At 37.0% G+C, this 22,875-nt stretch overlaps 1 protein-coding gene across 11 annotated transcripts in view; it reads right to left on the bottom strand.

Annotated features, from left to right (window-relative positions):
* Positions 1-22,875, bottom strand: part of git2a (G protein-coupled receptor kinase interacting ArfGAP 2a) — an 83,733-nt gene that overhangs the window by 19,764 nt on the left and 41,094 nt on the right. For 4 of the 11 annotated variants that reach the window (XM_052032398.1, XM_052032397.1, XM_052032407.1 and 1 more), the window contains exons 11-16: positions 21,931-22,028; positions 21,456-21,567; positions 16,922-17,061; positions 15,774-15,923; positions 10,513-10,761; positions 2,083-2,172 (exon numbers count right to left, since the gene is read on the bottom strand). In XM_052032398.1, the coding sequence (XP_051888358.1) occupies positions 2,083-2,172; positions 10,513-10,761; positions 15,774-15,923; positions 16,922-17,061; positions 21,456-21,567; positions 21,931-22,028 (839 nt within the window). Of the gene's footprint in view, positions 1-2,082; positions 2,173-7,375; positions 10,261-10,512; positions 10,762-15,773; positions 15,924-16,921; positions 17,062-21,455; positions 21,568-21,930; positions 22,029-22,875 lie in introns of those variants that run through there. The other 7 variants (XM_052032400.1, XM_052032402.1, XM_052032403.1 and 4 more) reach the window with 5 other exon arrangements.

The following is a 22,875-nucleotide window of genomic DNA, read 5'->3' as shown; positions in this document are numbered from 1 at the left end:
ATTCACTATTTCTGAAAAAGTAACCCCTAATTTATATGGATAACATTTTGAGATTTAGAGCCCCCCCCCCCCCAGTTACCAATGGTAAAAAAAACATTTTATTTACAAATAATTTGTGTTCAATAAATTTAAATGTTTTTCTCATTTTAGCTGAATTAAAACAATCTTTAAGCAAACTTTTTCAAGGAAAATACATGGTTAAACAATGCCAGATATTAGGAATTTGGACTGCTAGCAACTTCTCAAAGTTTATAACTACTAGAGTGTTATTTGGAAGTTAAACAATTCCACAAAATTAGCTAATTTTCATTTGGGACCATGATAAAAAAAAATTCAACACAAATCAGCTTTTTATTCAGGTAATATCAAACATATCTGACTTTGAAGAAAATAATTATTTTTGTTTATAAAGCAGTAATCTTAAAAGTGAGTACATGCTTCAATATATGAGATAAATCAGACCATGCTAAAGGCAGGATGCTAATGAATCTGTGCTGTATGGTGGCTGGTACCATCTTTCTAGTAATGGTGCATTGAAGAATGATTTGCCTGTGTGTATTATATTTTACAAAAGACAAGATGCCAATTAGTGTAGTCTGGTTACATGGTTATTAAAAGGGCTCCTCGTGCCCAATCACATATAGTTAAGCCCATTAAGACCAGCACTGAAAATGGCCATTCATCTAAGATATCCAATCTTCACTGCCTGGCTATAGGGCCATGAGATCTCCAGTGGATAAACCATTGATAGTATTTCAAGCTCCAGGCCACCTGGGAGCTGTTACGAGAGCTCTATTTAGCCAGCCCCCAGTCACAGTTCATTTAAAGCACTATTAAGGTCCAAAAAAAATTCTTGGCAATGGAAGCATGTTTTAGAAAATGGAGCAAACTTTTGAAGTTAACAGCGATCTTCTGAAAGCTTTCACCTCATGGTACAGCAACCAAATTGCATGATCATCCCAATTCATATTTGCATACATTACAAAGCAATGGAATAGAAAATTGTGCATTTTCCTGATCTTAATCCAGCGAAAAGCATGTCAGATTTCCATGTTAGATTGTGGGATTCAGAAAGGAATGTTAAACATAATACAACTTGCATTTGTTTCAGATAACATGCTCCAGTTATTTAGGGTTTTGTATGCCACCAGGAATATTATTCTTCAAATTTTCAAACACATCATCCTTTGAATTCAGCCATTGATTGCTGAGTTTGTATTTTTGGTATAAATGGCAAGATGTTATTTCACCCTTTGCATCGTTCTGTGCAAGAGTAAACCATTACAGCCAAGATCGTATGATGGGCTGTGTGTGTAAATCTAGTGCATAGCTGAGACATATGGACAAAGATCATGCTAGTTCTCTCTCTTACCTATGATTTAGCTGATCTCAGCCAGTGTGGAGACTGTACTATAAGTGTTCTTGCTGCTTGGATTAGATGCCAGCTAATGCTCTTCTGACCAATATCCAAAAATCCACATTTGAAGTGTGGACATTAGACAGTGACAGACTAGTGTAGTTGCATTGTTTGTCAGTGCTCATCGACATGGGTTACACATGTATTATGGCCTTCGTTGGTACTAAAGCAGCAACCCGTGCTCATGCGATCATATGAAGGAATCCATGTGCCCAGGAGCAGTGAAGGGAAAATCACTGGGAAATTACACTCTGGCTGAAATCAGCAAATCAGCAGGGGACCAGAGATTGAACCTGGAACATGCCTCAGTATAGCACTGGGTAATAATTTACTCACTAATAATCAGGGCAAGCTCCTGTATGTTTTGAATGGCAATCTATCTTGTGATACCTGTGCTGTAGCAAAGGGTCAAGCTTTGATGGCTGTAAAAGCTAATTAAGTTAGATGTGCAATGTGACCTGTCGTTGGAAGCAAGCAGGATTAATAAACTGAAAAATAAAGGTGAAAGACTGAAAAGACAATCAGGAATACGCAGGTCAGTACGTGGTCGATGCTCCAGTGCAAGAGACTATTCATGCAGAAACGAAGGGAAAAGGGGGAAAAAGGAGGGACTGCAGATGTCATTGCCTCCTCCACGGCACAGACTAACTGAGAAGGTACTTAACCCTTCGGGTGTTCTCATCCCGGGACCATGAAAGCGTGGAAGGGAAGGAAGGTAGAGATGAAGAGGAGGTCACAAAGGCACTCCTCCCAATCTGAAAGGGGAAAGAAGAAACACTTGGGCAAAAATTAAAACACACGAAAAACACAACGAAAGAGAATGAATCCACAGACTATAAACATATAGGTATGCCAAGTTTTTGCACATGGACACAGCTTAATACTTTTTAAATTGTGTGTTTTAGAAAGCTAAAATGCAATAATTTGTCAAGCAATCAACAAAATAAAGTTGTATAGAATGCCTTATCAGTATGGTTATGAGTTGAATTGGTAATATTGCAAAGTTATGAACACTGCTAACTGAAAAATTGAAATTAATTCATCTCAACTATCCAAGTTTATATGTTCAAAGTACATTCTTATTAACTAACTCAAGCCACATGCACACTGATTTACTAGACTCTAATTATCTCTTCCTGTTTTTCTGATATAGCAGAAACAAGATGGGACGACTATTTCATATGCAACTTTTCTTTCAGATGACCATGGTTGGATCTATAATATCACTCAAGTGAAGGTCATGGCAATATCTAAGACAGGATTCTATATAAAATATTCATTAACGACCAATGATTTCAAAAAAGTGACAACTAATGAAACAAATTAGAAACTAGAAATTCTGATATAGGAGTGGTTAGATTGCAGTTTATTTGTACTTTTTGGAATGAACAGAAAAGTAATAAATGATACTACAGAAAGCCTACAATAGTACACTCAATTCTCGTTATCCACCGATTTTCCAGGCCTCATCTTGAATATTTTCAAATATATCTATATACACAGTGAACCAATCATTGTCTGTATAAATACGGCGACCAGTTTCCAGACCACTTCCGTCATGTGACTCCCTGCTGTGCACCATTTCTTATAGGAAGTGGCCTTTGTTAACACACCTGCACTTTGCGATTTCAAACATTCAATGGAACTAGTTAGCTAATATAATTTCCTTTTAGATATTTAATTGTGTTAATGCCTTTAGAACATGTTTATATGGGCAGTGTATTGGGTACAAAGGAGAGGGTCTTAATGGTATCCATTTCTTTTGCTATTCATAGGAAGTCCTTGGCCATATTCCTCACAGGTAAGAAGGATTGAGTACATGGAAAGTGCAAGGGTCAATCTAAGAGCGCAATTAAGAAAGCAAAGAGTGCATGAAAGAGGTAAATCAAGGAAAATCTAAAGTAGTACACAACAAGCAAGAAGATAACCAAGGAAAGAGCAAGGCCTATTGAGGACTTAAAAGGTTACCAATGTGGAGAAATGGAAGATACAAGTACCTTGATATTTTGCAGCTGTCTTTATAAATACAGCCGTGCATTTAAAGAAGTGTGTGAAATATTGGATGGGATAAATGTTGTAATAGAAGTAATATTAAGGGGTTCATTACTGAGAGTGGATAAATCTTCAGACACAGACCAAATATAAACAAGGCTGGTGAAAGGAGGGAGGAAGTTGCACGAGTTCTGTTTTACAATTTTCCAATTCACAACCATAGAAGTGGTACCTAATGATTGGAGGACTTAAAAGTGGAAAGTTAAATCAGGTAATAACAGGCCATTTAGTTTAATGTTTTGTTGGGCTTATTAATGGCTCTGAGATGGAATAGATTTTCATTTATAAAACACAGATTAATACAAGACAATAAGAATTAGAAGCAGGAACAGGCCATCCAGCCCTTCAGGCCTGCTCTACCATTAATGCAAGATCATTGCTCTTTTGTACCTCAGCACCATTTTCCTACGCTATCCACATATCCCCTGATTTCCTTTTATAGAAATTCTCTCTATATTTAATGAACTCAATGACAGAGCTTTCATGGCCCTTACAGTCAGTAAATTCTAAAGATTCACCATCCTTCGACTGAAGAAATTTCTATTTCATTTCTAAATGATCTACCCTTTAGCTTGAGACTGATCCTTGGTTAAACTTCCTCCCTCTGCATCCAGTCAGTTGAGCCCTGTAAGAAATCTGTTTGATTCTCATCGTGTCCAGAGAACATATCCTTAGTCTGCTCAGTCTCTTCTCGTATAGTAAATATGCCATCCCAAGCACCATCATAGGTAATTTTTTTTTGCAATGGGGCAAGTATATCCATTAACTGTAACATAATACTCCTGGTGGGATTTCACTACAATTATACAAGGCTTTGGAAAGACACTTTACTCCTGAAATCAAATCCACTAGTAATAAAGGGCACCATACCATTTGCTTTTTAATTGCTTGGTGCACTGACAAGTCATGGAAAGCTAAAATTACACTGGATGCCTAGGTTCCATTTAATCATCAAAATTTCCTCTCCTTCACCATTTAAAAAAAAGTTTTGTGCAAAGTGAATGACCTCATATTTTCATATTATAATTAATCTGCTATATTCTTGCCCATCCACTTAGCTTGCCAATATCCCCTTGAAGCCTCTGTAATATTACGCTCTTGACTCACAATCCTACCTAGTCTTGTTACGCCAGCAAACCTGGAAATGTACTAGTATCCTTTAGCCAAATTGTTGATATAGATTGGCATAGATGGTTAAATTTAACAAATGACTTGCATTTTTTTTAAAGCCCCAAAGTGGCAAGTTGAGAAGGCAGTGTGTTTGAGGTAGACTATATGAATTTTAGCAAGAACCCACAGGATAGGCTGGTCAAAAAAATTTAATCCCATGGGATCAAGGAGAGTGACAAATTGAAACCAAAATCAGCTGTGAAAGGAAACAAAAGGTAATGGTTCTTGAGTGGTTTTCTGATGGGAAGGCAGTTAACTCTGGGATGGGAGTCAACAGATGTCAGTCATTTGCTTTCTATAGGAGAGATTAATGATTTAATCTTAAATGTAGGTGGCGGGGTAAGGAAGTTTGCAGATGATAAAAAAACCAGCTGTATAGCTGACAGTAAGAAAGCAAGCTTTAGATTGCAGTAAGTTATAGATTGACAGGTCAGTTGGGCTGAAAGCTGGCAAACAGAACTTCATCTCAAAAATTGCGAGGTGATGCTTAAAGGGAGGTGCAATAAGGCAAGGGAATACTCAGTAAATGGGAAGCATGAAAGGATGGAGTGACCTTTGAGTGCTTGTGTACAGATCTTTAAAAGGTAGCAAGACAAGTACGGCGGTTAAAAAGGCACGAGAGATGCTTTCATTCATTAGCCAAGGGGCAGAATATAATAGGAAGTTTAGTGCAGGATCAACGCATTAGAGGAAAGATGCAATTGTACTGTAAAGCGTGCAGAGGAGATTTATGAACACTTTGCTAGGGGTGGAAAAGTTTACTTATGAGCAAAGATTGAATAAGCTAGTGTTACTTTCTTTTGAGCACAGCTGGCCAAGGTGAGACTTTACTGAGATGTTCAATATTATGCGAGTTCTTGATAATATTAATGGGAATGGCCTAATTTCATTTAGTAAAGGGGGTGAAAAAAAAACGGGATATATTTTTGTGGAAGGATTAGACAGAGAAATTTTATATACATCTAGAGAGTGGTAGGGGTCTGGAACTTGCTGTTTGAAAGGATGGTGGATGCAAAAACCATGAGGGTTATGGAGGCTCACTCATCAAGTTCATTAAAAACTGAGACGAATAACTTTCTGTTTAAAGTTTGTTCCAGTGATCTAGGGAGGAAAGCTGCAAAGGCACTGACCTGATGGTCTCGATCTTTGTGGCAAAGTAGTACAAGTCCTTTATACATTGGGTCAGATCTTCTGAGGAGTGGCAGGCTGGGAACAGGCAGTTTCTTCAAGCATACCTCAGGCACAACCTTCAAGGGATGGTAAGCTTACTTATAGTTGCTCAGTGAAGACGTGCAGAGCTCAAGCCGCTCTAACCTTGTGGTCAGCTCTACCCCTAAATGTTTCTAGTTTGGAACTTAGCAGTTATAGCCTGGAGACTGCAAAGTAAGGAGTTCAAAATGAGCTTAAATGAAAACAAAACTGATGTGACAAAACAAAAAATAATGAAGATTGAGGGTTGAGATGTGTGGCCACAGAGGGACAGCTGGCCAAGCCACTGCCTCGCAGTGCCAGAGACCCATGTTCAATCCTTTCCTTGCACATTTTCCCTGTGACTGTGTGGGACTCCTGCAGGTGCTCTGGTTTCCAGTTGGGTGGTTAATTAACCACTGTAAATTGCCCTTAATGTGTAGGTGAATGATAAAATCTGTGGGGAGTTGATGAGAATGTGGAGGGAATAAAAAAAACAGATCAATGCAGGATTAATGTAAATGGGTGGTTGATGGTCGGCACGGACTTGTTGGATTGAACAGCCCGTTTCCATGCTGTATCTCTGTGACTATGAGTGATGAAGGCATCAAAAACAAAAGAGAATTCTGGTTAGTTTAGCAAGGGCAAACCTAAACACTTTACTCAGAAGCAGGCTTTACTGCATGAGTCAACGCAGGAATTTAATGCTGTGACTAGACATGAAAAATATGAAGAACTTATTTAGTGCATTCTGTCAGGTGCACTGCAACAATTTATTCTGGTTCATTTACAGCTAGCCCCAGAGATATTCTCTTTGGTTTGTCGTCCGTCACTTCTTTGGAAGATAAACTCCAGAGAACGAATTCTAAAGACTTTTAAGTAGTCAGATACAAGACAATTTGTTCTCATCTGAGCCTGGGGTTCAGCAGCCTGGATGTTGAATGGAAGGGCCGGCAACTTCCCCTGAAACACAGAGCTCTATGGAGAACCCAGTGTCACAAAGGTCCCTGCTGGATCGATAGGAAGCTGATTGGAAGACTGGCCTTGTCTGTGTGCCTGTCTTCTGACTTTTCAATTAAAGCCTACAAGTGCTGGTACTGATGGAAATAACTACCTTGGAGCTTCAGAAGATCTGGCCCATTGTTGGAGGCAAGGGAAGGGAAGACAGGGCAGAGGGGTTAAAGAAGATGACCCATATAAGAGAAAAACGAAGCATTTTCACCACTTTCCAACAAGATCCTGAACTAGTGAAGTCTCAGGAAAATCAAGTTTGACATGCAACTTAATGTCCTTTCTTAAGTGAATTGATTTAAAGGAACAATGATCAATAGGACTAATTCTATTTTACAAGGTACAATTCTTTCAATGTTCGTATTCAAGTATCATGTTTAGTACAATTCTTGTTTTAAGGTTGTTACTTGGCATACCTACACAGAAAATAAGTCAACAAGTCAATATTTAAAACTAACGAGACTTCATGGAAAAAATAATCCTATGTGCAAGTGGTAAAATTAAACTTATGACTAAGACAGACACACATTTGGTCAATTACATTAAATGTTATTTAATAAACCAGCAAAGATTTTTTTTGAAGTGAATACCAGGACAGATTCAGTCATTGAAATATATTTACCTCTGGTTCAGTCAGGTTCAAGTCAATCATTACAGTTTTAGTGGTTTGGAACAAATTGCCCATGGCAACCAACAATACTAATGGAACTTTTCATTTTGGGAAAGTAAAATTATTTAAACATACAAATCAAAATCTCCATTTCTTTTTCGTCTCCCCATCCAAGGAGTGACATTTTTGTGATGGGAACACAAGAAAGGTTTACCTGATTGGGTCCTAGGATGGAGGAATTGTCCCATGAGAGATTTAGTGCAGTGGACCTACAGTCTCTGGAGTCTGGAGGAACAACAGGTCATCTCATTGGAAAAGAAAGTTCTTTTGAATTTGACAGAATTGACACAGGGTTGTTATTTCCTCTGGCTGGGCTGTCTAGAACCAGGGGCCACAATCTCAAAATTAGCCATTCACTACTAAATCAAGAAGAAATTTTTCTACCTAAAAGGGTAAAGAATCTCTAGAATTCCACCCCCCCACCTCCCCAAAAGAGGGCTGTGGAGGTTCAGTGGCTGAATATATTTAGGAGAGAGAAATCAATTGATACTAAGGGAATCTGGGATATAGAATTGCTGCAGTAAAGTGGGTCGGAGGTAAAAGAACACCTGTGACCCATTGAACGGCAGACATTCCTACTTCAATTTCTTGCGTTTCCATGTTTACTCCAATTTATATATGAAAGAGAAAAATGTGTGGCAAATACAGGGAAGTTGACCTCTTTCAAAGATCCAACATAGATTCAATGGGCTAAACATCCCTCTCCCAAGACCAGAATTGTCTGAAGTTGGTACAGAATTCTGCAATGTAAAATTTTGAACACTGCTAAATGTGGGTTGTTCATTATTTAAACTCAAATAACTCTGCATTGCCAGCTGAAGTTTGGTGAAACACCAACACTTCTGTGGAAAAGAAATTCTGAAACTGGTTTGCAATTTAAACTCAAACCTGAACAATGAACAAAACAGCCAAATTATGCTTAGGCCAGATCTCAGGTTAAATCCCCTTGGGGTAACAATTTCTCTCATTTTGTAACTGGTCAGTGATGTAGTATCAGAGGGACAAATTGAATCTCACAAATCTTTCAGCAGATAGAATAGTTGAAAGTCAGGGCATAATTATCACTGCTTTCAAGATAAACACTTCTTTCACCACAACACCAACTCCTTTCCACCTGCAACACTGTACTCTAAATGCAAGCTTAATCCATTTTTGAAATTCTAGTACTCAGAGATTAGGAATAGAAAAATTTTGACCATGCAAAAAAAGAGTAAAAATCAGCAATATCTATATTGCTTTCCTTGTTTGAACACTGACATAATGAGTTTAACATAGCAGAAGATCCATGAGGGGATCCAACCTGTAGCACAGGGGAATGAACAGTGGTACCAATAAAACTGACACCTAGAAGATCTTAAACCTTCAAATACTATCACTTTCATAATTATTCATCAACTCAAAACTGGAAATGTTTTCCAAAATTTAAGATTGGATGAATAAAAGGGAGTTATGTTTGTTTTTAATTATTTTGGGAAACTAGAGAACTACAATTAAGTGATTTAATAAGGCAATTGAAGGGATAGAGTTTGTTTTAAAAGGAGCATTACTTTCGAAGATTTTAAATTGTTAGAAATAAAGACATGTAAATGATATTTTCACATCTTCAGTTTTCCCCATTTCTGTGTCTACCTTCCTGGGCACTGATTCTAGAACCTTGCCCAAAATGACAATTGTCGAGGAGCTGAAATATACTCGCATATTCCCAATGGTTTGGAAGAGAACTGCCGGCAAGGTGGTCTTTGTGGGTCATTGCATTCTGAACTTCAGCATCTGTACATTGCAGAGTCAAGTCCAGGGGCAGTTCTGGATCACAAAGCTGAGGGGCACATAGACTCTGTATCGGCCTCCTCAACTCTATGCCAGCTACGGCAGGTGGATCTAGCCCAGCCCTGTTGCTTTGAATGGGATCACTACTCTGCATGGAAAAGATAAATGAAGGGAAATAGTTTGGTCTATTTATTTCATGTTTTTAAATTTACACCAGGTAAATGTGCTTTTAAATTTATTACTTTAACTTAAAATAATTTAATTTTTTAAATTAAGATATACTTCAACTGTTCTTAAATGTCTCACATCATCTGAGGCTGAAACAATTAAAAAGACTGTGAAAGGCCATCAGGATAGTGTGGGGATAGTGCCTCAGCAAGGTCCAGTAGCACTTGCAGATCACCATGTTTTGAAAGGTGCCCACAGCAGCGAGGCCTGTGTGTTTTTGGAAGCTGTGTAGTCACGAAAGGAAAGCCTGGCTGTGGAAATAGTGCAGGAGTGTACTCAAGGTGTGGGCCTGATGAAGCGCAATTCAGCCCCGTGTATCAATTATTCAAATCACAGATAACAGCATAGCCAAACCTAATTCAAACCTCCCCTAAAAACCAATCTACAGAGTCTCTAGCATTATTGCTCAAAAGCATGAAACAGCAATCAACCCCCCTCCCAACCAAGGGACAGTTGAAATCCAACTGATGAAATCGTCATGAACCAGGCAAGGAATCCGAGATAAACCTGGTCTTACAAGGTCAATGTTGCCATTCGTGGTGTGTACACAAAATGAAACATGACAAAGTTTAACTTTACTCTGCCGGAATAATCTGCTTGTTTTAAGAACATGGTTTTAAGATACTTGTGTGCCATCTAGTGCTTCAAGCAGACATTTTCTTTTTTCCCCTCTGTTAGCATCTGGGCGAATCAAGTTAGTTGAAGGTCTATCAGTCTTTAATTTCTTGAAATTACAATGAGTATGTTAGCACAAGTCCTGAAATAATAAAATGGAAAAAGGTTTAGGGCAAAGGTTAACATGACCTAGGTGTCATTTTTATTCTTCCAGACATTTTTCATTAAAAAAAATCTTAGCTTTGTACTAAACAGAAACTGTAATAGAAGAAAGGAACAAAGACAACAAGACAGCATTGTGCAAGCTGCAAAGGAAAACAAGAATTTAGGACAAAAAAGGGAAGGCAGAAAAAAAGCACAAGTTGCTTACCAGAACCGATGGCGAACTACTTACATGTTGAGGGAAGGGCTGAAGTCCTGCTATACTGTCCTCTGGGTACGTGACGTCCCCCATTGGGAGATAGGGTTTTTGACCAGAGCCAGTTTCGTACATGGACATAGGCCGGCTGCCACGTGCAGACGGGCGCCGTTTTAAGGATGAAGGATTGGAGGGACCTGGGTATTCTGAACAGGTGGGAACTTGATAGATATTCGTAGTGACCTGTCGCCTGAGGGTGGTGTTTTCACTCTGCAGCGTTTGGAGCTGAAAGAAATTTTTTTTTACCAATGATCTTTTCTCACATCAAGTAAAACTGGAAAAATGTTGGTGACTTCTGCAAATGTGGACCGTGCAGGTTATTAATGAAATAGAGCTATACCAAGTCAGATAGAGATAGAGGAAATGCACAATTAAGCAGGCAGAGCAGAAGCACAGACTGATCTGCTTATACTCACCATAAACTTCATTCTGAAGGTACAGAAGAATTTTAAAAGGAGCAAGATGACATTGAAGAGCACAATTTGAAGTTGGCAATTTATAATCAAATGAATGTGATGCTGTAGCATTAAGCCCACTAACTACAGCATTTTTGATGCAACTAACATTAAAAATTAATGCCTGAATGCTCATGATATTCGTAACATGAGGTCCAAAGCATGTAAAAAGCTGTCTGCATGCACACCTCCACAGTATCTTTTTCTTTATTCTGATCTATTTAACTAAACATGCTACATATACACTGATACTGAGATAAATGGATAGCTTCAAAAAAAAGAGACCCCTATTAAAAGCCCCAAATAAAAACTGTTAACTTAGACAAGAGGCATTCCAAAATCATGAACATTTGCAAATTATGAACCACAGTATCACTCATTGTACCAAGCCTTTTCATTCTTTAAAGCACGAGTTTTGAGGCAGCTCAATTTGTGAAAGCAATAATTTGTGGAATGGTTTGCTTGTTATCCTGCATATGTAACAGCAGAAAAACTGGATTAAATGATGGCACTTCTTAATATTGTGGACAGAGCAGCTTGTGCCTTGATATACAAAGATACTGAAACTAAAGGCATGTACAAAATAAAAAGTTGATTTTGGTTTATTAGGTATCAGTTACAGGTTTCACTATATAGTCTTGTGGTATTCTGCCTTCTGTTACTTAAACATGTAAAAGAGAATTTCCAAGACAAACACGAGGACCCACAGAACTTTGATTACATGGGGGGGGGGGGGGGGGGGAGGAAGATTATAATCTGAAACCTTGGGGATTTTTCCCAACACAGCAAGGAGATGCTCCTACAATATTTAGGCCAAAAAAAATATCATCTTTCAATCAACAATATAAAAGCATTCCAAATGATCATTTGGGCCTTGCTATACAAACTAGTTGCTGCTTTTACTTAATTTATTTCTTTGGACAGCTTGAGAAGATAAAAAGGTACTGTTTAAAGGCAAACTCTGTCCATTACCACCCAAATAACCTGGAAGAGACAATAATATCTGACAGTTTCTTTTTCTCTAGTGCAAATTTCTGTACATTTCAATTTCACTACTGTGTGGTAGAAGGTAGCCATTAATGGATTAAAACATTGAATAAAGCAGCCTTTTTATTGGATGAAGATTATGTTGGGATATGGAATCTTGGTCCAATTAAAAAAAAAACACACAACATACTAAACATAATTAAGGCATTATTCCATAGCTTAAAAGATCTGTTTTTACTTCAAACTAACCATGTAGATTATTTAATTCTCATTCAAAACCTGCACACTTTAAAAACTTTTTTTTAAAAATAGTCAAAAATCTGTCAGTCCCAACTAATAAGTTTGTTAATGGGACAAAATAAAGCAGATTAAATTTCAATTTGAGAAGAATTCTGGCTGTGTTAATTTTTGACCACCAATACAACAGAATATGAAATTACAACAATCCATCTGTAACAAGGGAAAGGAAAGCAACAAGGTCAACTGTTATATGTTCATCTATTTCTTAAAAAAAATGCAGATCACATTGGAAATGTCATTCTATTCCCTGTAAGCTGCCCTGACATTTTCATGAATTACTGAGCTAAACTGCTCAGGTTTCTTCTCTCTCCCCTTCAGAGAGACTGCAAACAGCTTCCATTACTAGCATCAACTGCACATGGTGTAATTTCAGATCTTGCTACTGTCTGACAGCTATTGTAAAATGGTTATTGAATTTCCTCCTTTGCTGAGCTTCAGGCCACTGAACAGATTATATCTGCGTCAGACCACAATTAATAATTAATCACACACTGAATCATCACTTCTGAGATTTCACTTTCTGATCAGCCTTCTTGCAGCTATTAGAGTTTCTGTAATAACTATAACCTCAGACATTAAGTAATCATCAAAAAATGAACAAAGTTGGATTTATTAATTTGCTCTATGCTAAATATTCATCTGAACAGTCTGTTTTGCATTTAGGTATATTCCTACGCTTTATAATAGTGTAAAAATACATTCTTGTGAACTAAACTGAATGTTTGAATCTTTTGCATATCCCCCAAGAGGTTCGTCTAATCTTTATGAAGGTGGACAGAGAGAACTTAAGAAGTTTTATTTTACAACAGTTGAACATACAGGACAAGAGCTACAATCAAATTAATTTGGATCAATCAATATCTGGATTTGTATTATACAAACATGCTCCATCTTTCCACACTGGAGAATCATCTTACTCAACTTAAATAAAATTTTCAGTTATCTCCCACATTCTAATCATAAAAATTGGCAGATGATGTTACCCCATCCTACCCACATCTCATTCTTAAATTGATTGTGCCAGTGCATGATTTATCCTTGTTTATATCTTTCTGAAAACAAATCATTGCAGATCTGGAAGGAGCCAAAGTAATAGATGAGTAATGGTTACTGAGATACACTAATGAACTGCCTTTGTTTTCACTTTTATAAGTACATTGCTCTATAAAGCAAACAATTAAATGGTAATTCTTTTTCAACAGCTTTCAAGATAAAAAAAAGGGTTAACCTTATTTTTGGTTTCTAAACTTCCATATTTTTCCCCCACTATAGAATGGGTAAAACAGGAATCTTTTGGTGGAAATGCAAAACCACTTGCTATAATTCACTCGCAGATAAAGATATGAAAATTGGTTGTGCCTTATAGCTCAGCATTGAAAGGTAAAACTCATACAGGCAGATGGTTAAAAGGTGAAAAGGACATCCTACAATTTAAACAATTGTCTAGAGACACAAGTGACTGCAGATGCTGGAAACCTGGAGCAACACACAAAAGCGTTGGAGGAACTTAGGGGGCGAGGCAGCACCCTGCCAGACCCAGTGAGTTCCTCCACTGTTTTTGTGTTGATTAAAGAATTGTCTGCAGGATTTTAGGTATGGATGATAAAAGGCTTCTTGCAGGAATCCAGTATCAGCAAAAGTGCAATTGCCAACTCTGTAGCCACCTTTTACGGTCCAGTGGATTTGTTGGGTTTATTTTAATTTTATTCCTTAATTTCTCCACTATTATTCCCTGTACCTGCACTGAGTACTTCAAGTTCCTTATTAGGCCGGTGGCTACCCATAATGGTTAGTATATCCTTTGCGGTTTCTGTTGTGGACAATACCTGTTAAAATTTGTTCACATCTCAGCTGTACATTATTATAATTTCTCTTGCCCCTGCCAGTAAGGAATACATTTTACTTTTGCTGCTCTGTTACAAACTTATTGGTTTATAAAAAATATTTCATGATAATTTGCTCTGATATTTCTCTCCACCCGCTTGTCAATTTCTTATTCATCCTTAATCATTTCTAAATCCCTCCCAATCTTCAGACCATCATGATGGATGAAATATCACTTTATATAATGGACAGTTTTAGACTATTGGCAAATTCTGTAACCTAACTTCCCCAATCTAACTTGGCCACTTTGCCTCTTAGACCTGTGCAATATGTTTTTGACAAGTTCAGGAGTCAAGATTCTGTCACATGTCGGATCCAATGTAGAATTCCATCATATGATCACTTTTTCTAGAGGATCTCTTACCATGAGTTTAATAATTAAACTTGGTCTTTTTACATGACAAGATTTAAAACAGCCTGTCCTCTGTTGGTTCCATGACATATTGCTCCAGAAAAACTATTCTGAATGTATTCTATGAACATCTAACAACTTTGGCAATGTTATTTTTTCCAGTCCAGAAAACAATGGAAGTCATCCATGATAAACCTATCATCTTTGGCCAAGCTCATTTCTTAATCGATACAGTGCCCCTACTCCTACTAGTTTGTTTTTGTGGCTTGTCTTTTTTGTGCTAAAACCATTGATCATCATTCCTGTTAGTATGTCATTCTTTACTTTCAGGACTACCCCCACCCCTTTCTAGTGCTTTTCCATTTTATTTGTCCTTTCTCAATGTCAGGCATTCTGGAATATTTGGCTCCCAACCCTGGTCACCATTCAACCATGTCTCATTAATGGGTATTTAATCAAACCCATTTATCTCTATTTGTGCTATTAAGTCATCCAGCTATGAATGCTTTGTGCGTTATGATAAGCCACTCCAATTTAACCCAATGCCATTTTTCCTTGATGTGACTTTGCTTACCACACCGTGACTGTGAAACTCACTTCCCGGTCTGCTACATTCTACTTATTACCCAAATTGGTATTTCGCTCTTTGGGGTTTCTCTTTAAACTTACATTACCCTCACTTGAGCCAGCTCCACCTTTATTAGTTTAAATTAGTTTTAGTTACACCCCGATTTCTCATCCAACAGGTCCTGGCCTACTTTAAATAGAGACCATCCCAACAGAAAAGCTCCTTCATTACCCAGTACTATTACTTGTGTTCCAAAATTAATTGAACACACCCCACACCTGTTTAATTTTACAAACACACAAAACATTTATCTGTTTGCTCCTTCATTAATTATTGGGCAATACAAAGGATGGAGTGCAGGAATGAAGTAGTAAAACAGTGCTGCATTTTTAGTGCCACAAAAGGAATAGAATTTTACTAGCATCAGCCCAAGGGTCCAAGACAACAAAAAAAACACCAGAAACAAACAGCTAAAGATGTGTAGTGAGTACTATAGACAGACTTAATATCTGAAGGTGTGTTCAAATGAAAGCACATTTACATCCTAACCTCTCCACATCTCAAAGATGTGGATAAAAAATTGGGGGAGAGATATAAATAATCCATGCAGCAACATGAACTCATGAAAGTTATTCCTGACTTCTAGCTACAAGTCAGAGCTCTACAAGGAGGGGCTAAAAAGGTCTCTTACTTTTTTCTGCATCAAACGCAGCTCGTCGCTCAGGTTGCTGTTCACTTTCATCAGCTGCTGTACCTTTGCCTCGGAAGCACTGAGTGCGTTTTTCACCTCCATGTATTCCTGCAATGTAATTGGGCCGTCTGATAGATCAGAGTCCATGCTCTACAACAAGAAGTACATATGAACAAAATTCTCTTCCTTCGCAGATATGAAGTTCAAATTTTAGAGGCCCAAGCCACAGTTCCCTTCTACCCAAAATTCTCTCTGTAGTCACAATAATAATACTTCACTGATCTTCACTGCTAAGCCAAAAGGGTATCAAAAAAAAACTATCAAGGTCAGTACATACATGTCACAATACAACAAATATTCAAATGTGAGTTAGCATCAAATTTTTCAGTTTTTAAATGATGTCCAAATAACTGTCATTGGATTGACTGTTAAGAAAATGTGACAAGGAAATGTATGATTTTAACCACAGTGAGGTGAATCTTTTTATTACTGCCTTACAAGTCCTCCCATTTATCATTCTTGAAACAATACATCTGATTCCTCTACAGCAATGCACATAACCAAGTAGTCAAGTTTATAATAATGCTTTAATTTGCACTGAAAGGGAACACTTTCAACTTAGACTTGTTGCTGGTTAATGCATGCCATTGAAAAAATTCTCCTTTCATTAAAATTTAAAAGGAGAGCTGAAGACAGATGCTAATATGTCACTTTGCACGTACACTACATGTGCAGTACCTAAATTCTTATGGTTGGATGATTTAAGGAGTTCCATTATCCAATGGAAACTGAACCCTTTGCTTATTGGATAACTTTTTGCTAACCAGCAATTGGATGCAATAAGTCATTTGCAGCAACTGATATCACTGGAGTCTTCTAACAAGGATGGAAACACCACCTTGGGATCTCCCTTGATGACAAAATGAATTTTGAAAAGATATTATTTGGTTTTATGTAGGAGAAATAATCTGTACTTAAAGCACTCACACAGCTTTCTTTGTGAAAAGGCAATTTTTCATGAATACACATAGCAAAACATATTTACTAACAGACTGGAAATTAACTAGAGCTAAATCTTTTCCAACACTAATGGAGTTCTACCATTAGTATCCAGCACCAACTAATACAAAATTACACAGAAGTAGTACCTTTGCTCTGTTTGCTTTAGTTGTTGGTTCCTGATCCGTATCTTCATCTGAAGCAACACTGTCATAGTCAGGCTGATCATTGTCATGGCTCACACTGCCATGACAATCATTAATGCTCTTCAGTACAAGCTCCACATTATCTATATTAACAAGAAAAACAATCTGAGCACTTTCAAAACAGATTATACAATTATAATCTAAAAATTAATAAACTGAACCAAAGTGAACAAAATTGTATAGAACACACTCATTAAATGTACACTAAAGTGCCTATCATTTTATTAGATATTGTCAAACTAGCAACCACTCTCAGCAAATCATCTTTAGGTTCCATTTTGTCCACTGTTTACTTAAAATGTCAAGCATAACTATTCTTTGCAAGGAAAGGAGTATGAAAAGATATGCATTCATTCTTCAAGTAGTTGTGAATAACCAAAGGGCATTAAGCAAAGAAAGTCCATCATTCTAACACCCCACTTAATACCAGTCTGTTATCCAGTAGCACTTAGAATGCTTCAGTATCTGTTCCCCAGCACTCTTTCTGGTGAGCCATTATAAATATTTATCCTCGAATTAAGAGAAAACATTGATTTAAATTGTTAATCTCTGGTTCTACCAGCCAACTGTGAACTTTGATCTGAAATACACTTTGATCTGACCCACCCTGAATCTCATTCTTAAGGCTATAGTTTAATTTTATTCTTGTTGCTCTACGATGGAACCTTTTGTTTTTTTCCACACCATTGATTCCTCTAATACAAAGAGAATAATGGGACCTGTACTCAAGAACACAAGATGACTATTTCACAGCACACAATGTTGTAAAATGGTCCCATTTTAAATTAAAGATTTCCCTAGAAGATTAAATATTGCATTCAACCCAAGAAACGTAATAAAGACACAAAAGTCCCAACAGCATCTAGTTAATAAATGGCTACCCCAATCATTCAATAAACTGAAGTGTGTGTAATTCAGTCAGCAGCCAGTCCAACTCGACAAAACAGCTTTTCAAAACTACTCAGAATCTTACATGTTTGGATGAGATCACCCACATTCCTCTTAATTCCAGGAAGTACAGGCCAATGTCTTTTTATAGGACAAATATCTTACAAATCAAACTCGTATATTTATGCTGCACTGGCTCCAGGGCCAGCAAAGCTTTCTTTAGGTACAGTGATCAAATCTGCATACATTATTGCTGCTGTTGCTGCAACAAAGCTGTCCACAACTGCAGCAAGGCTTCCTTACTTTAGTAAATGAAAATAAAAACAAAACTGGACGTGCCAGGAATTTAAAACAAACAGAAAATGCTGGAAAAAAAAATCAGCAGGTCAGACAGCACCCATGCAAAGAGAAACAGAGTCAATGTTAACTGTTTCTCTTTCCATAGATGCTGCATGACCTGTTGAGTGTTTCCAACATTTTCTATTTTTGTTCCTATGTTCTGCACTCCAACTTTCTTTAACGTAAGTGATCTTATCATTCGCTTTTCTAATTGCTTGTTTCATTGCTCATTAACTTCCTGCTTTTCAAAAACCAACATGCCAAGATCCCACTTTACATCCACATTTATTAATTTCTTAATTTTAAAAAAATTTCTTGAATTGAAATAGTGAAAAATCCCACATTTCCCCACCTGATACACTGTCACCTCCTTCCACATTCACTTACTTATACATAGCCCTTTGCAAAATACTTGCCCCTGCCTCACCACTTAGTTTTTCCAATTAGCTTCGTATCATCAAGCTTGCACAAAAATTTAGATGCAACTTCTCCTTATTAATAATATAAACTGTGAATAGTTGAGCCCAGAGCTGATTATTGTGTCATGCCAAAAGTACTGGTAACAATTTGATCAGTTTATTCCTACAGGTTTCTGTCTTGAAATCAAACTTACATCCATACTAATTATATTACCCCCAACCCCATCAAAAGTCAATATTTTCAAGGTAAGAAGATAGCAAAGGGGAAAGAAATAATACATGCAACTTCAAAAAGCAATTTAAAAATGTGTGAACTAGTAAAATGCATATTCTACATATACTGCTCGAAGGTAATGGAGGCACTGCAAAGCAAGAAACATTGTTAAAATAACAAGCATTTTCTTCTCTGCCCTGTCAACTGTCAAGCATATAGGTATGGACAATGACAGGGTGAGCTTTAAAAGAAAAGAGCATCTGCTGAGTTACAGGTGAATGTCACAAATTTACTAAAGAATGCTCGGCTAGATCAGCATACGTTTTTCATCTTTCAACCAAGCACGTTTATCTGGACTCAACTGTATTATTTCCCCATGACGTTCTCAACACTTACTAATAGTTCAAAAGCAGACATGAAGCTATAGATACTTTTTATTTAATATCATGAAGGAGCAGGTGGGTAAAAGCTAACAAATGGCAAAATGACTGATGCAGGCCATTCTTATTTAAGACCGTAAGTAAAAAGCTACTTAATGTCAAAATAGTTCATAGAACTTCATTATATATAATGCATTTAAATCATTGTTATACACAGTAAATAGTTAAAAATCTCAGTAATTTATAATTCTTATGTGGTGTTTCAAAAATATTGAAACATTCATATTCATGACCTAATTGCACATTTTTCAGTAAATATGCTGCACCGTGCAGAAACATCATTTTAAATCAGGATGTATTGGGCACTTTTAAACTGAGTATGCACATTTCACAAAATAACATTCATCTTAACTAGATCATGCCAGAACCTACTTAATTTCAGGACAAAATTCATTCCCATTAGGTAAAATTTTTTTTTCTGGACTGAGGAAAAATAGACACTAATTCCCAATGACAAACATTTAACAAGCATGTACCCTTCTAACATTTACCATGAATTCAAGGCTAGAATTGATCACTGCTCAATAAGAGAGTTCTATAAATTAACTTATGGAGAGGAGAATAAAAGCCTTCAATGTTTAAGCAAATCTCCATTCACGATAGGAATAAGAAACACCAAATTGTAGCAAGCTGGATAACACTGGTCTCCTTTGGAATGCAAGACAAAACAACTACGTCAGACAAAGGGGTCTGAGGTTCAACCATTGCTCTTTGAGTGGAATCTAAGAAGTTGGGGCAAGAGGATGCAAGAGTGTGTCTTACTGCTTTTAAGATCAGGGAAAGTCCAAGGTTCTCACATCTATTATATAGTAAAGGTCAGTATCTTCAGGGGAAGAGATAAAATGAAAAGGGAAATAATGTTAACACACATTTTTCAGCAACAACTAATATGAACTGGAAAGTCTAAATATAACAAAGCAATTCAGAACAGAAAGAGCATTGAAATGGACATCAGGTGACAACACACTGGTGTCCACTGATGTGCCACAGTCAAACATTTTCATTGACACTCCACCTAAGAGGTACATAGAGAATGGTCACTTGGATGAGGTACCAGATGGTACTATCACACATGGTAACCATTCTCCAGAGCTCAGTCTACATTAGAATAAGAAAAGAATTTTATTCTTAAAGAAGCAAAACCTTAATTCTTCTTAAACACATGCAAGAGGTTAACCTTGTTCAAATTTTATGTGCTTTGATTTCCAATTTCTTTTGTAAAAGAAACTAGCTATTTAAAGAAACACATCTTAGTTAAAAAAAACAAGATATCGGACACTGAATGTGTTGATGGCCCTTTATAAGGGATCCTTTAGACTGAGTTCAGACAGTAGTCCTGTGACCACTGCAGGAGAGTAATTGGCACAATTTTCCATAGAGACCTTTGCCCAATCTTCAACAAAGAAAGTCTTAAAAAAAAACTCTGAATTTAAAGTCATCCATAGTGAAATTAATGAAAGTTATTTATATCAATTCTTGCTAAGCACCATCATAACTCTACCACTTCTATGCTTCCTGGGTAGAACAGGACACTTCACTGAAAGCTTCATGTGTTCATCTTTTCACCTGAATAGAAAAATAATTATTTTAGATTTATCTAAGCACATGTTGCTAATCTTAGTCACTTTTTCCTAAAAAAAAAGTAGAAAATGCACAACGAGTTGTTCTGAATTTGGGAGTAGATCACAGCTTTCTAAAGCTCCGTTTCATTTTTTTTCCCCACGAACATACACAGTTCACAGCTTGTGGGACATTTTATTCATTTTTTCTTTAGGAGTATCTGTTGCTGAATGGCCTGTCAGTACAGTTGGTGTAAGTGTTCAATAATCCACATTGAATGCAAGATTATTGATGTAACCGTTTGCCATTTGACTAAATCAACTAATGAACCTTTGCAACTTGACCAAAAGCTGACCTTCAGAAAATGACAATGCCCATATAAATTGATGGCAAATGCATGGATGTGGCATTCCCGTCTCCTTTCACTTTAGTGATACAGTTGAGTCCTGGTGAACACAATTAATTTCACACAAATAATGCATGTACAAGACTTCAATACATTTGACAATGAGTGCAAAATATATTTTAGGATTCTGCATTTTAATTCAGACCACAATATAATAACTATAAGGCTTTGCAAACTTTTATATATTATAACTGAATAAAAGCACACACACCTTTGGGACTAGTGACAGGATTCCCAAGTTGCCTCCGCTTGGCATCGCTTAAAATATCAATGACGAGAGTGGCAAACTCATGAGCATTAAACCGTGCCAGCTTCTGCCTCCCCTGCAGTTTACAGTTAAAATGAAAGGGAGATCAGAAACTGATTGTGTACATAATCCGTGGCAAAAGCCTTATTCATTAGAGAATAATAACCAAATCACCAGAAGTGAACTTCATGATTTTAAAATCCCAAATAAATATTGGCTTCCAAGTTATTGTTGAGCATAAAATCTAACAACAAAAAATAATTAAGCTAAAAACAGAGATAAAAGAAAAATTCTGAAAATCTAATATAAATTTGGATACGGATTTATTTACTCTTTATTTACACTGTCCATTGTTAAACCGGTAAAAACACAACAATTTGATAATGCGACAATTCATCTGACTCGTCCTTCTCTTTTAATGCGTTTACACAAGACGTACCTGATTTCTAGTTGCCGAATACTCTGGATTCACAGGAAGGAAGGGAATGACTGTTGTTTCTGTGACCAACGTGCTGTGATTTTGAGTTGTTAGCCAAACTGTATATAGAAAAATCATTCAGCTTTTTTCCAGTACCATACAAAACATAGAAGCTCAAAGTGATCAGCCCTATGTTTATCAGTGAATCACAGAATATAATCAGAACTAAATTCAGAGACAGGCCCTTGAAGATTCTGTCATTGTAAAGAAGTTAATCTACAATTTCAATTTTTCCTTTTTCATCCTCCTACAGTGTAACAGGAAGTGGTGTAAACTGTTTTGAAAATGATCAATACATTTTCAACAACAATGTGCACTTCTATTGCTACTTCGAGATAGCAAAATGTTCATTGGACCATTTTCAACAAAACTAGATTCTAAGGGCCATATGTAGGTTTTAAGATAGTTTACCAAAGAGTACATTTTAAAAGAATATCTTAAAGAGGAAGAAAAAGTAGAAAAGTAGGTAAAGGGAGAGAACTTCTAATATTAGCACCTTGGCAGCTGAAAGCATGATTGCCTGTAATGGAACCATTAAATTTGGGGATGATCGACAAAAGAAACTGTGCAGTTATTTATCTTCAAAGAGGAGGATAAACCCTGGTGTCATTCTGTCATGCACACGGCACTGATCCAAGTCAATTCTCTACTTTCAACTCTTCAGCTCACCCTGAAAATGGCATCGGCAATTGCATCAAATTGCAAACGCAACCACCAAGAACTTTCAACATTGCTACTTCACTGGCCTCTCCATCCATTTGTTTGCCCAGCTCTTGAAGAACATGCTCTTCTAGACAGCTGCTGCCCATGCTATCTGCTGCCAATGTTTCTGGCACCTTCTATCTTTGCAATTCCACTTGGAAATTAGAACTTCACGATTTGGCTTTAAATTACTCATTCTCAATT

This window comes from Pristis pectinata, chromosome 17 (genome assembly GCF_009764475.1).
Source record: "Pristis pectinata isolate sPriPec2 chromosome 17, sPriPec2.1.pri, whole genome shotgun sequence".
Classification (NCBI taxonomy): domain Eukaryota; kingdom Metazoa; phylum Chordata; class Chondrichthyes; order Rhinopristiformes; family Pristidae; genus Pristis; species Pristis pectinata.
The sequence above is the reverse complement of the archived record's forward strand: the minus strand, read 5'-3'. Positions and strand labels throughout refer to the sequence as shown.